The sequence below is a fragment of the Girardinichthys multiradiatus genome, chromosome 23 (assembly GCF_021462225.1).
Source record: "Girardinichthys multiradiatus isolate DD_20200921_A chromosome 23, DD_fGirMul_XY1, whole genome shotgun sequence".
NCBI classification, from domain to species: domain Eukaryota; kingdom Metazoa; phylum Chordata; class Actinopteri; order Cyprinodontiformes; family Goodeidae; genus Girardinichthys; species Girardinichthys multiradiatus.
Window position 1 is genome coordinate 38852628 of NC_061815.1, and position 15599 is coordinate 38868226.

The following is a 15599-nucleotide window of genomic DNA, read 5'->3' on the forward strand; positions in this document are numbered from 1 at the left end:
AGCATCTTAGGCCCTAAGAGAGCTCCTAGCGTGAAGAAATGTTAGGAGAAGTGAGGAGAAATTTTAGTGAGTTTAAGAGTGTCTTAAGCAGAAAAGATGGCGGAAAGACAAAGGGAACGGAGAGATATTCTCCTACAATTAACAACAGGGAATTAATAAACCGCTACCGGCTCGATCGCACAGGGATCCACCCCCTTAATAGTCGAGTAAATGAACACATAAACCTTTATAACAAGCATACAATCATTAATATAGAGAAAAGATTAACTTTATCATCCCCCTAGGGGGAAATTAAATAGTTTCAGAGGCAGGACAGATAAAAGGTGCACCTCTAGTAAGGTAATATTAGGAAGGATAAATAAATAATAAAAGCAACAAGTAAACATCAATAAAAAGTGAACAAAATTACAAACAATATAGTACAGAATTATTTTTAGATGATGGACAGTTCTTGGTGTGATGTTTCTCTCCCTGACCTGTCTGCTGTGTTCCTTGGTTTTCATGATGCTGTTTTTTCACTAATGTTCTCCAACAAACCTTTAAGGCCTTCAAAGAACATTTAATGTCCTCCTGCCATATGAAATCCAAGTTAAATGCATTGAAGTTTCAGGTTGTAATGTGCTGAAATGTAAAAATGTTCAAGGGTTATGAATATTTTTACCAGCTACTAAGGAAATGCTCAATGAACACTGATGTAGTGGGTAAAATACTGACTCAGAACTAGTGTAGAGAAGAAATGATTAATATGTAAGTTTTTGACGGACCCAGCAAGAGTCCAGAACCAGAATCTCTGGAAGAAACTAAAGAATAGAGAGTCAACTCTCTGTGGTTTATTGTTAAGGAGGAGAGCTTTAAATCCCACTGAAGGCATGGAGGATAGGAAAATGTACAGTCATATTCAATAAATCAGAAAGTACATTCCACTGAGGCTCGTTGTGACATTGAAAAATCCTTTTGAAAATCACAACCTTTAAGCAACTATTAAACATACTTTTCATTAAGCTGAAGTTTCCCTATCAAAAATGTTGTTTCATTGGTGTGATGTAATATTTTCATCTTAAATGTTGTGTTTTTATAAGCCGGAGGTGAAAAATCATCTTAAATAACAGAAATAAAGGCTTGAAAACATCAATCTCTGTGTAATTAATCTATATAACATGTTTCACTTAGTAAACTGAGTTACTGGGATAAATACACTTTTCTATAATATTCTAATTAATTGAATATGACTGTATTACTTGTATGATGGTAAGGAATAAAGGGAAGCCTGTTGTGTTATGAAATGCTTCAGTCGTGTGGAAACTCAGCATGTTTTCATTATTCTCTTGAGGAGTCATCACTTTTCTGTCTCGTTGCACAACAGCTCATGTATTCTTCGGTCCCCTTTGACTCCATGTTTGGAGCTGGAAGCCAGAGTTTCCAGACTGTCGCCCTCCACCCCCGTCTCAGGCCTCATTCCTGCTCCACTTCCTTCGCAAACTCAGTTGGAGTTTTGTCAGTTTTCTACCTCACCAGCTACAAGATCGCTTCAACAACATGTTCTATTAATAGGGATGCAACACATCCAGCCTTCCTGCTCTGGAAGCAAATTGTTCCAGAAGATTTTTAGATTAAAGCTGTCATCAGCATTTTTCCTCATAATGAGCTCTGTGTTCCTCTCTGTAACGTTTTCCTCTAGCCTAACATACCCCCCCTCTTCCTCACAGAGAATTAGTCACACAGGAAATAAACACTCATCAGTCTGATACTCTGCAAGATTCAAGCAGCAGCAGACCTTAAGCGGTGTGCATCATCATGCATGAGGGCATTAAAGCTGCACATCCTTTAACTTTAACAGCACTGACACAGGCCCTAAATTCTCATGGCACTCAAATAATGCAGAGAACCAGATGGGGCTCCTCAGTAATTAACTGGTAGTGACTGGAGCAGGGTTGTAATTAAACCACCTGGCCAGAAAGCACAGAGGAGCACCTGAGGATGAGAGGGGGAGGGAAGGAGGAAGGAAGGCAGGGAGGTTCGGCTACAGATTAACCCGATAAAGCCTGAAACAAGAAATAATCGGAAGAAAATTCAAGTTTCAAATGTTTGTAAACATTGCTTGCTTCTTTTCTTTTTTCAAATGAATTATTGTACACCCAGCATTTTTACAGAGAACAGGTCAAGCATGTTTACTAATATTTTTGCCCAGAAATATTTTATTAAAATATGATACAATAAGCCCAAAACTATTCATACTTCTGGCAGATTGAGGCTTAAAGGACTATTTTAATGCAGAGGTAGGTGCCCAAGTACAGCCCTGGACAGCTACTATACTGCAATTTTTAGATGCAGCCCTTCTCCAAATGAAATGAACGACAGGCTACCAGACCTCTGCAGAGCTGAATGACTGGTGATGAGGAAATTCAGCCATTTGATTCGTGTTTGTTGAAGAAGCGATGCATCTATAAGTTGCAGGATGTTTGCTCTTAAGGACTTGACTTGGACAACCCTGTTTTAGTGTAACCAGCGTGTTTCTTCTGACTGGAAGCAACCTCCCCAAGAGTAATGCCTTGAATCTGATAGAAGATCTGTGGATTAGGATGATGGCCATCTTGGAGCTCATCACCAAAGACAAATGGTTAAAATACCAGTGGAAAAACATACAAAAGGCTGGTCAGTAAATGCCAATAGAGATTATTTCCACTGAATATTTAGAAGGGTATACATTTTTTTTTAAATTAGGCTTAGGCTTCACTGTATGTTTGATGTTATTTGGATTAATGTTTAATTCATCCTGGCAAGTTGCATGCTGGGGGATGCTGAGGAGCAGCTTCTCATTCCTGCGAGGAAGATCACTTTGCAGTCAGCACATCTGTGTCTAATACAAATGTTGTTTTTGCTGAGATGAAGGCGTTCCAGCACTCCAGTAGCAAGGGATGAATGACGAGTTGCTTTAATTACATCCAGAAATCCCACACACAACATATGTCATTAAACCTGCATATTTAAACACAACAAAAGCTTTGATTAACCCGTAAAGACTCATATTTTATTCAGCTATATATGAATTTGTGTTTTTTACTCCAAATTATATGAGAGATATAATGAACTTTAGGAATTTCATACATTATTGTGTCAGAAAAGAAGCTGGCAGTTTCTTAACTTTCAGAACATTATTCAGTAACTACTTAACGCTAAATTATTTTTTTTTTAAATGGGTAACTTATTTCATTTTAAGTGTTACTGATATGTTTTTTGGATTTCCTACCAGTTGTACTCTCTGTAACTTTGTTCATGATCCAATAAAAAATATACATTTTCAAAAGATTTTCTGGTTTCTTTTTCTTGAAAAGGAGACGTTACAAATTCTTGTTGTAGTGAAATGAGGCAGTAAGGTGTTAATTTGGGCTTCTTCACTCAGTATTTGTGTCATATAGACAAAGTAAAAAAAATAATGCTTCTTGTAGGATTAAAATACGGTTATTTATTCACAAAGTCTCACTTCCTAAAAGGGTTCGTGCATTTTGAAATAAATAAAAGCAATGCATGCAGCTGTACATCTGCTGTGAGATGGTTTCCCTTCTTCTGCTTCTAGTTTCTGGACTCACCTGTGAAGAATACCAATATGAACACAGCAACACAGCGGCTGTTTGGCATGGCAGTACCACAACGATCACACTCCGGCCGGAAAATAAAAACCCTTTTTTGTGTTTTGTGCAGGATGGCAGTCAGAGCTTAAATGAAATCAATAAAGAAGAAAAAAAAAAAGGTTTGGCAAAAAGCTTTCAGAAATATTGAGTTAGTCTGAAACCCGCTGAGGACAAAAAGAGGTTCCTGAAGAAACAAAAGTCTCCCAGTAAAAGAGTAAAGAGGATGTAGCACCAGTAGGTGGCGCTATCGGGCTTCACATGTATACACGTTTCCTCCCACCTGCTGCATTAAACATGATGAAGCACGTTAATAACCCCACACATAAACAGTCTGCACAGAGATTAACTTATCAACATTAAAAGTGAATCTTCTGAATTACACTGACAAGGCTGTTAAACTTTGCTAAAATCGTGAATATTATAACCATGATCTAGTTCATGAATTTATTTATTTATACACAAATTCCTCAAACATAAAATCTGCAGTTGATAAACACTAATTAGACGTAACAATAATCAGCAACTCGTGAAACATTTTGTTGTTATTTTAGATATTATTCAGTTGGAAAACATCCGGCTGGATAAAACTGGTCCAAATAAAAACTTAGAGAGGAAAACCGCTAATTTTATGCCCATGTTTCACGAAGTGCCACGTTGTAATCACTTTATTTACTGGTCACTTCACCGCAGCCTAGACGTCAAGGCGCGCTTCGTCACACAGGAAACAGTGATGCTACTTTCAAAATAAAAGCGCCTGCCCACAGGGCAATAAAATGCTAATTTGTGGTTAATTAAAATTAATTTGTTTTTTGTATAAAATACGTAACCTTAAAATCCCGAAAACCAAACATTGTATATTGTATTCTACTCTATTAGCCCCCAAAAGTTTTGACTACATATATAGGCCGCAGTTTTAGAAAGAAATTGAAAAAGCTGATAAAATGTAGTAGAACAATACCCTGGGCAGCTGAGGTTAAAGCTTTAATGATTTGGAAATAATTTTATTGATGCATTGATCCATTTCTGGGGACAACTGGAGGTTCTGAATCAGCCTTTTCTAGAGCAAGGATGATGTTGATGAGCCTTGCTGTAAGTATGTAAGCAAAATGAGTGAGGTGACGGTTAGAATAGATAGAATAAAATAGAATAGAATAGAATTCTTTATTTGTCATTGCTCCACATGGGTGCAACGAAATTTTCAAAACAGAACAGAAACAGTGCAGGCAAGTAGTGCAAATTAAAGAAAATAAATATTAAAAAGTTAAAAAAGTTATAAAAAAAAGTTATAAGAAGGACTGTGCAGGTGGAAAATATATATATACAAGAATATTGACAGGTTGTTCCAGTATTGCACATGAGGTAGCATATTGCAGTTAGTGTTGAAGAAATTGCACGGTTTATGTCGTTATTGATAGTAACCGTTGTTACAGTGCACATGAGGCGTTCAGGGCAACAACAGCTCTCGGAAAAAAGCTGTTTTTCAGTCCGTTTGTTTTTGTCCTTATTGCCCTGAAACGCCTCCCAGAGGGGAGCAGTTGAAAAAGATGGTGACCGGGGTGTGAGGAGTCCCTGATGATGCTGCAGGCTCTCCTGAAGCAGCGGGTGGAGTAAATCTACTCCAGGGAGGGGAGAGGGCAGCCAGCCAGTCAGTCTCTGAGTGATGTTGATGACCCAGTTCAGCACCGACTCCACGGAGCAGCGGTAGACGTACAACAGCAGCTCTGGTCGCAGGTTGTTCTTCCTGAGAGTCCTCAGGAAGTACAGTCTATGCTGCGCCATCTTCAGGATCGCCATAGAGTTAGTGGTCCACATCAGATCCTCGCTGATGTGGGTGCCCAGGAACCTGAAGTCCGGCACCATCTCCACCCTGTCCCCGCTGATGGTGATGGGCTGTGTGTCCTGTTTACACCTCCGAAAGTCAACGATAAGCTCCTTTGACTTGGAGGTGTTCAGAGTCAGGTTATTGTCCATGCACCATGCTGACAAATGCTCCACCTCCGCCCTGTAAGCCGTCTCATCCCCTCCTGAGATGAACCCCACCACCGTGGTGTCGTCCGCAAACTTGATGATGGTGTTGCTCGGGTGGGTGGGGGTGCAGTCGTGGGTGTAGAGGGTGTAGTTAACAGCCATATGGTTTAATGGAGAGAAAGAGCACTATTCAATGTTTGCTTTAGGAGTGTTGTTGGAGAAGGTCATTGAGTTACAGGGTTTCTTTTTGGACCTATGAAAAAACACGATAGCGAGGTGTGTGTTAGGAATGACATCAGGAATCAGCTCTATGACAGTTCTTGTGGCTCTGGGCAGTTGTGATGGGCAGGTTGACATTTAAATTCAGGTAGGATCTCCAAAGATTATGAGATATTGTAATCTGTGGTGAGAGTAGGGCACAGGAGAAGAAGAGCCTGCATGGCTCAGGTAACAATGAAAGTCAGTTAAAAAAAAGACAGACAGACAGACTATACATGTGAGTGAAAGACAGACAGGCAGATCAGTGACACTGCAAGGAATGTGACAGTTGTAGTCCATGTCCTGGATCCATCTGTGAGGAGCAGCCACAGTCCCTGCCTAGTGAACTTTCCACCAAACTCTTCAACAGCTTTGCCTCACAATCCTCAAAAGGCTGTTGTTATTGCTTTTGCTTGAGCATCTTTTTTCTACCACATTTGCCTTCCACTAAACTTTCCATCAATATGCTTGGATACAAAACTCTGTGAACAGCCAGACTTTGTAGTTTCCCAGTGATTGGGCAGGCTTTATCGAGTAACATGTCTGGTCTTGTTTAATAACATTTAAGTCCATTTAGACAAGATAATGCTTGAACTATATCACAGTGTGCGTAATGAATATTTTTCTGAACTGAGTTATTTCAATAAAATAACTTGTCAGTGATGTTCTAATTCATGGAGACAGAGGGAACCCTCTTTTGCTCGGGGCTTTTATTTTGGCAGCTGCATCCTCTCTGAGCCGTTTCCAATATGGCTGCCGTTGCCTTGACGCAGTCGGAAGAAGCAGTTTGTTTCTTCAGGAAAGTGATTCCTGTGTTAGTGACGACACTTCCCCCTTTTCCCAGGAATCCTTAAAAGTTTTGCCCCTATCTCGGCGTCGGGACAAAGAGAAGGAAACCTGTTTTTGTTTCTCCCCTTTATCTCGCATTTTCCATCTGTGAAACTAAACTCCAACATGTCGCCACCGTCTCGGCGGCTTCAGACGAAGCCAGTGATTACCTGCCTGAAGACTTTCCTCATCTCCTACAGCCTCATTTTCTGGGTGAGTCGTTGGGGGGAGAGAGCGGCGGACGGAGGGCGAATAAAAGAAGCAACAATGGGGGTGAAAGCGGCCGCTGAGCCGCAGAGGGTGGTGGGGGAAAGACGAAAATCACTGCAGGAGTTCAATATGTTGAATAAAATCAAACAAGTCACGTTTTATTTGTCTTGGTTTCGACGCAAGAACCACTTGTTGGAAACTCCGGTACCGTTGGAGGACGCAGGAACTGGTTGTTGATTATCAGCGGCTGCTGCTGGGAAATAAAACACAGCTGCAAAAGGCCCAGTTAAATTCACACATAACGCAAAGCAGCGATAGAAAAACCGAGTAATTAACTGAAAACAGGAGATCGTTTAGCTGCAGATAAGTAGAACCCGTTCATTTTAATGCAAATAAAACCCAAATGTATTCGGAATATTTGTACAAAATGTAAATGTAACCCTAATATGAACGCTTTGCTGGGTGAAAAGTAGTTTTTCGCATGAAAATAGATTGCTGTTGGCTAAATGTAATTGGATCATTTACAGTTTTAAAGTAGTTTGAGGTTAAGTGGAGGCAGTAGTTGAAAATGATAACTTTGCAATAACTAGCTACAAAAATAGTTCCTTAAAAAACTCCTATTTAGAAATCTGAAAATAATTTTTTTTAAAGAATGTAACTTCTTTGTTATGGTTAATTATAATTAAAACATTTGGTTAAATGTAATCATATTTTCTTCCTTCTGTCTTTACTTCCTTATGTGCTTCCTGCTTTCCTCATTTGTTACCTTCATTCTTTCCTTAAGTTCCTTCCTTTCCTTTTTCCTTCCTTCTGTTTTTTTCCTCTTCTTTCCCTGATTGTGTCCGTCCTCTCTTCCTTGTCCCCTTCCTTCCTTTGTCCCTCCTTGTTCTATACCACCCTTTCATTTTCCTTCCTTCCCTTGTTCCTGTTTTTTTCTGGGTACTGTTTACAGTCTGTACAAATGTCAGAACTTTACTGTTTGATATTTTAAAATGAGTAGAAAGGACAGAGAACTCTAGTTGAGTCAGTTTTAATCTTTCTTCTAAACATGCATGGATTATTCTTTGTTCTAAAATGTTAAATACGTCTAACAAACCTAAAACTTCTGTTTGTTTTTCTTTTTTCCCAACCTATACATCAATTTAGTGGAAAAAATGTTAAATTAAAAACAAATTTCTCACATTCCTGTTCTGGTGCTTGTATCAAATATATATCATCTTCATTTGAGTTTAAACCAAAGTTTCAAATAATGCTGAGATCACGGATCTAGGTTAAAAAAAAAAGTCAGAGCATTACATATAATGTAAAGTAACAGTATGCATGAAACTATCAAACTAGATGCTTTTCTTATGAGCAACGGGACTGTTTAAAATCAAATCAATGAAAATTAAAACGTTCATTGATTCCCTAACAGAGAATTTTGTCATTGTAAAGCTAACTTGCATTAATCTTTTGCGCCTTTTTGAAACTGATAATCAATTGTTGTTTTAACACATTATCAGAAAAACTACAAAAACAAGCTTACGTTTTTTTTCAAGCAGTCAATGAAGTGTAAACGGGTGAAATAAATGAAGTGAGTTGTGCAGAATAACGTAGTCTTACGACAACAAAACCAAAGAGTTTTCAGCTTTTTGATTTTAGGATATAACGTCTGCTCGACATGTTTTCTAAGGTCGCTGATCATGAATTAGTTGGCTCTAAAGTGCCAGAATATCAGGCTGATTTTTGTGTAGCGTCGGGGTAACGCAGAGCGTCAGGATGCATAGATCGGAATGCCTCTCTTAATCACGACCCAGAACATCCGCTTTAGAATATTTGTTTTCTTTAAACATCCTAAAACAATGTACTATTGATTTACACAAGTCTTAAAGGTTGACTAATACCTAGTATGCTCATTGGTCTGGTCATGACGGTTGTCAAAGCATGAAGCTCTAAGATCAGAGCTTGATTTAAAAAAATGTGAGATGAATATCAGCAGTCAACCATGCAGATCAGCTCTGTGTGTGCGTCCCGTTTTCTGTAAGTCTGAGCTTACGTACAAGCAAAGAAAAATCAAGACAAATATCAAACTAGTCAACCTGTACAGATCAGTCCAGGAGGAGAACCTTTTAGTCCTTTGACCATCAAGAAAACACCAAACTGAAGGAATGGTGAAAAGAAAAGGAGATTATTACAGAAGACGGCTCGTGTTTTTTGGATGGACCCTGAATAAATATTTAGGTGGAAACAATCAGAAATTTAAATGTGGGAAATTGAGCTCCGTATTCCAGCTTTAGAGCCTTATCCCATTTTTAAAACACAAGGACGGTGTTATCATGATTAGGGCCTGATTTTTTTCTTTTTCCAGAACAGCAAACACTTAATTACATTACCTTTTGAAATTACTGAGAAAGTTTGGAGAGACATAATTAGAATGAAATGACTGGTTTATTTGCAGAAACAAAGTGTTTGACGTGGTTGGGTCACTGGAATATTAACCTTTCCCTCTTATATTAACTAATGATGTAGTTAACTAGTTTTAATGTTCAAACTAAAAAGAATAATGATGTTACTGTTTGCTAAAGGGAGACCCAGTGGGTATAAACATGAATATTTCCTCTTTTTATCATCAAAACCAGTTGATTTAAAACCATTATGGCCAAAATGACTTGTTCATGCACACAGGATAAAAACATCCATGTGTTTAGAGGAAAATAAGGGCCTGTTTTTGCTCCCAGTGTTAATCTTTGTGCTGATCAAACAACCAGCTGCTGCTAACAGAGTTCAGGTCAGAGAGCTTTTTTCTGGCCATTTATTGCTGCCGGCAGTTTTAAGCTGTCCCCGCTCACACCGTTGACTCAACGCTTTAAAGAAGAAAACATTTAGATGATTGAACTACAGGCTGAGGTTAGAGCCGGTCCCGGCCTTGTTTTAATATATCTGACAGCTGGATAAACGGACCACATTATTATCAGATGTCTTGCAGTGCAGGTGACCTTATCCTTTTTGTCTGTAGTCTGAGAAATCCGATCTTCCCTCTTTCTCATCTGCATTTGTTCCCATGGGAACGGTGTGGATTTGGTTGAGGAAATCGATGTCGGAAATAGTTTTTGTTTCCTTCACCCTGGATGCTGGGCTCTACGGTTAAATGAAAGGATCCCAGATATCCCTGTCAGACTTGATGAACATCAGAGGTACTCTCAGACTAAATAAGAAATGAAATCAAGTCCTGTTTGCTGCTCAAGGAAACACATTTTTGGACTAAAATTGATGCTCGGCATGATGAAAGAACTCGGCTTGTTAATCAGACTGCTGAATATTTATCTGTCAGATGTCTGAAACTCATAAAAGTGTTTGCCTTTAGTGCGCCATCTTCACATTTGAGATCATTTCACATGAAAATATTAGTTTTTGTGCAGATCGGTCACTTGAACTGTGAGGAGAGCGGCCGTTTTCATTCAGTTTATATTTTAGCTTCGATTACCAAATACTCCAAACCTTAAAAAGCAGAACAAATCTTTTTTGTTTTATTCACCAATTGGCTTAAAACGAACTCGCTATTTTCAGCCTATAAACCAACCAACAGCACGTACTTTGAACGTTTTTGAGTGTTCAGATGAAGGTTGGTGATCTGCTCTTTTAATTCCTTCATTTTTAGGTTTTTATGTGTAATAATCTGAATCGTCAGGTCCGACCTCAAATAAAACTAGAAATCGGTGTCTTCCATAAAGTCTGATCAGTGCATCTCTACAGAACAACGTAGAAGAGCCACATTTATTATTTGTATATTTTGAATTGACTAAAAATACAACAAGTCACAGCCATTAAAACGTTGCTGCCGCCCTTAGTTCACAGGTGTGATCCTGCTGGCTGTTGGGGTCTGGGGGAAGGTCAGCTTGGAGGCCTACTTCACCCTCATCTCCGAGAAGGGCACCAACGCACCATATGTCCTGATTGGGACCGGAGCCATCATTGTTATTTTTGGACTGTTTGGCTGCTTCGCCACATGCCGAGGAAGTCCATGGATGCTCAAACTGGTGAGTGAGGACGTGGGAGGACACATCCCGTTTTCACATCTCTACTCTGGTGTTACTGTTGTTCCCCTCTGTTTTCCAGTATGCTATGTTTCTGACTCTGGTCTTCCTGGCTGAGCTGGTTGCCGGGGTTTCAGGTTTCATCTTCAGACATGAGGTAAAACATGAAAACAGGACACATTTCCTGTAGAATCTGTGAAAATAAATGCCTAATTTGCTTTGTTTTGTATCCGTCAGATCAAGACTAAAATCGGCATTGCCTATAACAGCGCAGTGACGTCGTACAGCGGCACAGACGACAAGAGCGCCGCAGTCGACGACCTCCAGAGAAAGGTTGGTGCTACATCACACCGAAGATTCGTCTCCTGTATGACTTTGTATGAGAAAACAGTCCAATATGATCAGTTTCTGTTGTATAAAGATTTTCTTCTGCATTTTTCCAGCTGCATTGCTGCGGCAAGCAGAATTTCACGGACTGGAAAAACACCAGTTACTTTAAGGAGAACGGGATCCCTGTTAGCTGCTGTAAAACCGACAAATGTTCTCCGGAGACCCTGAAGGACCTGGACAAGGCTCAGACAGAAGTATACACTACGGTGGGTTAGGACGAATCAGGGTGATCCGTTTCAACTTTAAACGTTTGTTGGAAGCTTTAAGTTGATGGTAAATGTTTCTTTTCTTGCTGTTAGGGCTGCTTTTCACTGGTGACCAACATGCTGGAAGCCAACCTAGGAGTTATTGCCGGGGTCTCTTTTGGGATTGCTTTCTTCCAGGTTTGTTGCTTCATCTCCCTAATATTAGACAATATATCAACTTAAGCATGTCTTTTTTTTTTTTTTTTACCAATGTAGGGGTTAAAGCTGAATGTAACAAGTACAATCATCTTCTCCTCGCAGTCATCCTTAAGCAACACTAATTTAATTATAATAATTTTCATCGGTAGCCATAAAAACAGTTTAAACTCACACATTACTGGATAGTCCTAAAAACTTTGTTTGCAGTATTTTAAGGGGTCACAAGTAAAAAAAAAAAAAAAAAAAAAAAATTTTTTTTTTTTAGATAAATAAAACTGTTTTAAGTGTAACATGTTCACATGGTTTGGGTCTACCTGCCGCTGGTCAGTAAGTGTTCAACGTTTACTTCTATCGAATGCTCTAAAGGGTTATTTCACTTATCTTTTGTTAAACACGTAGAGCATGTTTTCAAAAAAACCTGATGTTTGTGTTTGAATTTGTTTAAAAGAAAAATTGCAAGTAAATCCTCTGAGTCAGACGTGTTTGAAGGTGGAGCAGTTACAGGACATATTTCATCATTTTTACAACTTTTCATTTTCAGTTTCAGCCGAAAGTTAGTAAAGAGTTACAGTGCCAAGTGTAGCATCCCAAACTCAGACATCAGTGCGTAACACAGCAGCAGCCAACGAGGAGATGAGCAGGTTTCCAGCTTCAGTTTGAGTTGGTGAAGTGAAGATTATTATGGTGATTTATGCAGTAAGGAGGAGGTCAGGAGAAATGCTGTCTGAAGGAAGCAGCTTAGACACAAAGTGCCAGCCTTCTGGCAGCATTCAGACTGATTTCTGCTTCAGTTCTGACCAGCATTGATACTGTAAGTTTGTTTCATCTTAACTTCCCAAAACCTTTTTATCTACCTAAGCCATTTCTTGTGTGCATTTCCACTTTAGGGACCTTAATGTGTGTAGATCGGATACTGTGATGCTAAGTAAGTGGGTCTTTGCTGTGATCTGGAGACACAGTCAAATCAGACCAAAATAGCATTAATCCCGGTTTGTTTCATAGCAGTTAACGTTTAAAAACGCAGACGGCCCTAAACTGTGAAGGGTTGAATGGGTTTTAAATGAACTGCGTCAGTCCTGACTTCCAGCAGCTGGAGACAGGAAAAAAACAGGGCACTGATCGGGATTACCGTCACCTGTCTGAGAAGATCATTTTATAGCAATAACGCTGTCATTATGAATTTAAACCAAGTTTAACTTTAAAGAAGTTTATAAACTGTGTAAACTGAGCCTTAATAGTGCTATCTTCATGTTACTGAGCTATTGCTTTAATTTCATGTAAACTCATCTTATTCTGCAATATTTGTCCTAAACTGTCTTAGTGCTGACCTCTTAGGGTTGAACAGTGGTTACTGCAGTTGAATTTTCCCATTGGTCAAATGGTACAGCTTGGTACACGGTTCAGGTATAAAACCGTCTCACTCAGACCCGTCCCCCGTAGCGAGTCAGGAGTTGGTATTGCTCCTCGTCCTCCTGACCACAGTCCTCCTTTCATCCCCACCCTTGGCGCTGCCCACCTTGGTGGCAATTTTCAACATTTGTCTGGGGGTGGAGTTATTCTTTCCACGGAGTTTAGTTCCACTTTAAGTATGCTGGTGATACAGCCCTGGTCAGTCTTTTATTTAAGAAGAGGAGCACTGTCTAGTTTTAGACTTTTTTTTTCTTAACTGCTGTAAAAAAGTAAAATCTGCTAAACTCAAACACAACTAATGAAATGACTTGGACAACTATTGACAGTCTGTCACAAGTTTTAAATAACTCAGCGTTGTGCTTTACCACAGATTAAAGTGGGATGTATGGATTGACTTCATCAGTACACAGACTCGATAAACAATGTACTTTGTAAAGAAGCGGTTTTCCTTTAGTGTTCATAGCATGATGCTTCATATGTTTTTATTGAAGGTGTTTTATCCTTCTGTGTTTTCTGGTGGTTTGGAAATTCTTCTGAGGCCCAGAAAAAGCTGTCAGAAAAACTGTGATAACAGCAGGTAAACTGTTAGAATTGTCTTACCCAGTATTGAGGGTATTTACAAGGAGCGTGTGTGTCAACAAGGTAAAAAAAACTTTCATTTGTTCCACGAGCTGTTAAGTCTTTTAATATGTGATACATAAACGACGTACATTAAGGATGTCCAGTTGGCCTTGTGAAAATCTGGTCACACTCATCTATCTAAACTCAAGCTTACTTGGGTTATGCACTAGAACAACAATCTAAATCCACACAAGCTATTCCACCTCTGAATGGCTAAAAAAAAAACCTAAATAATGGCTTTGGAGTGGCCTAGTCAAAGTCCGTACTTAAATGTGATTGTGTCATGTCCTTAAACGAGCCATTCATAACTAAAAGCCCTCCAGTGTGGCTGAAATAACCAGTTATTAGGTTTAGTGGTAATTATTGTTTCACACTGGGCCAGCTGGGGTTGAGAGGCTTTTTTTCCCTCTAAATAAATGAAATAAACACTTAAAAACTTGTTTTTAAATGCCAGGTTGTCTGATTTGTTGAAACTAAAACAAATGGGCAACATATTTAAAAACATAAATCATCTGAACAGGGAAATATGATTTCATGGCACTAACAGGATAAGAGAACTGGTGGGCAATGGGGTGTGAAATGGTGATAAATGGATAGAAAATAATGGTTCAAATTGACAAAAGGGCGTGGGACATCATGGACACTAGTAACAATAACCCAGATCAGTACTGGTGTTATCAGTTAAAACGTGAGCGTGCTGACGCTAATGTTGATAATCAGTCATCAGGTTGTAAATTTACAGCAGCAGGGTTAAAATTCAATGTTGCTGTGCAGAGAACACAGCAGGTAATACTAACTTTGGCCACTGGGGAACTTTGAATGAGTCTGAAGCTTCATCATATCGCTGTGTGTATTCTTGCTTGGAAAGCGGATAAATGTTGTTTTTAATTTCCCCCTCAGCTCATCGGGATCTTCCTGGCCTGCTGCTTGTCTCGCTACATAACAAACAACCAGTATGAGATGGTCTAACCTTTCAAAGGTGAGGCTTTTATTGGCTTCACTTCCCCTTTCATTTAACCACGTCGTCCTCATTTACTGAGTGATTTTACGTCACTGTCTGTCTTCTTTGTTTGCAGGCGGATGTTGGGCAGCTCCACATGCAAACTGAGCTCAGATTTTAATGTTATATATGTGTTAGCGTCATTTTAGGGAGCACAACTGAGCTTCTACTTTTACTCTCTCGCCGAGCAGAAAGGGAATACGGTAAAGGGACAACATCTGCGGTGCTGTTACACTCAAACAAAGGCTCCTACATATTTCAAAGATTTGTTGCTCACTGATTTCATAAGGGATTTTCTTTAAGTATAGTTGTTACTATGTAGTTATGATTTCATTTAAGTTAACTTGTCAGTATTTGTGTCTCCTGTCTTGCAGCTGCCTTAGTTGTCGTTAATAAGCTTTATGTAGTGTAAAGAAAACCTTCCAACACCATTTGTGTGTTTATATGTGAAACTAATGGGAGCCAAAGAGCTGGACGAGAGGTCGTTGCTCTGTGATGGATGAGTTAGAAAGAAACTAGCCTTAAATGGTCTGTGGGCCAATTTTTGATGAAAACCATGATGTGCCAATTCCTGTAGCTCAGATGACTCCATTTCACAGTCTTCAGTGTTAGTGTTTTTCTTTGGTGGATGCATGTAAAAAAATAAAGATGAAATCTTTGAGCGTTTGTTGTCTCAGGATGTCTGTTTGCTACCGAGGTTGTGAAAAAGTGAAATCTCACGTAAACACTTGGGGGGTACAGTCCTCGTTCATCAAGAACGCGGTGGAAAAATATAAGCTATGAAAGACTTCTGGTTTCTCTAGTGTGAAATTTAACTGAGTTTATTAGTAGAAGAACATGGAAGAGGTGACCTAATAACTGCATGTAA

General features: G+C 39.3%; 2 protein-coding genes across 2 annotated transcripts in view; one reads left to right on the plus strand and one right to left on the minus strand.

The window, feature by feature from the left end:
* Window positions 1–3846, minus strand: part of srpx2 (sushi-repeat containing protein X-linked 2) — a 15419-nt gene extending 11573 nt beyond the window's left edge. The window contains exon 1 of the mRNA XM_047353132.1: window positions 3588–3846. Within this exon, the coding sequence (XP_047209088.1) occupies window positions 3588–3636 (49 nt within the window). The 5' untranslated portion in view covers window positions 3637–3846. The remainder of the gene's footprint in view (window positions 1–3587) is intronic.
* A 2820-nt stretch (window positions 3847–6666) lies between these two features.
* tspan7 (tetraspanin 7) lies at window positions 6667–15397 on the plus strand. The gene is made up of 8 exons (XM_047352601.1): window positions 6667–6896; window positions 10721–10909; window positions 10989–11063; window positions 11144–11239; window positions 11350–11502; window positions 11596–11679; window positions 14632–14710; window positions 14808–15397. Exons 1-7 carry the CDS (start codon window positions 6810–6812, stop codon window positions 14698–14700), a joined length of 753 nt encoding a protein of 250 aa, XP_047208557.1. The 5' UTR covers window positions 6667–6809; the 3' UTR covers window positions 14701–14710; window positions 14808–15397.
* Window positions 15398–15599: the final 202 nt, after the last annotated feature.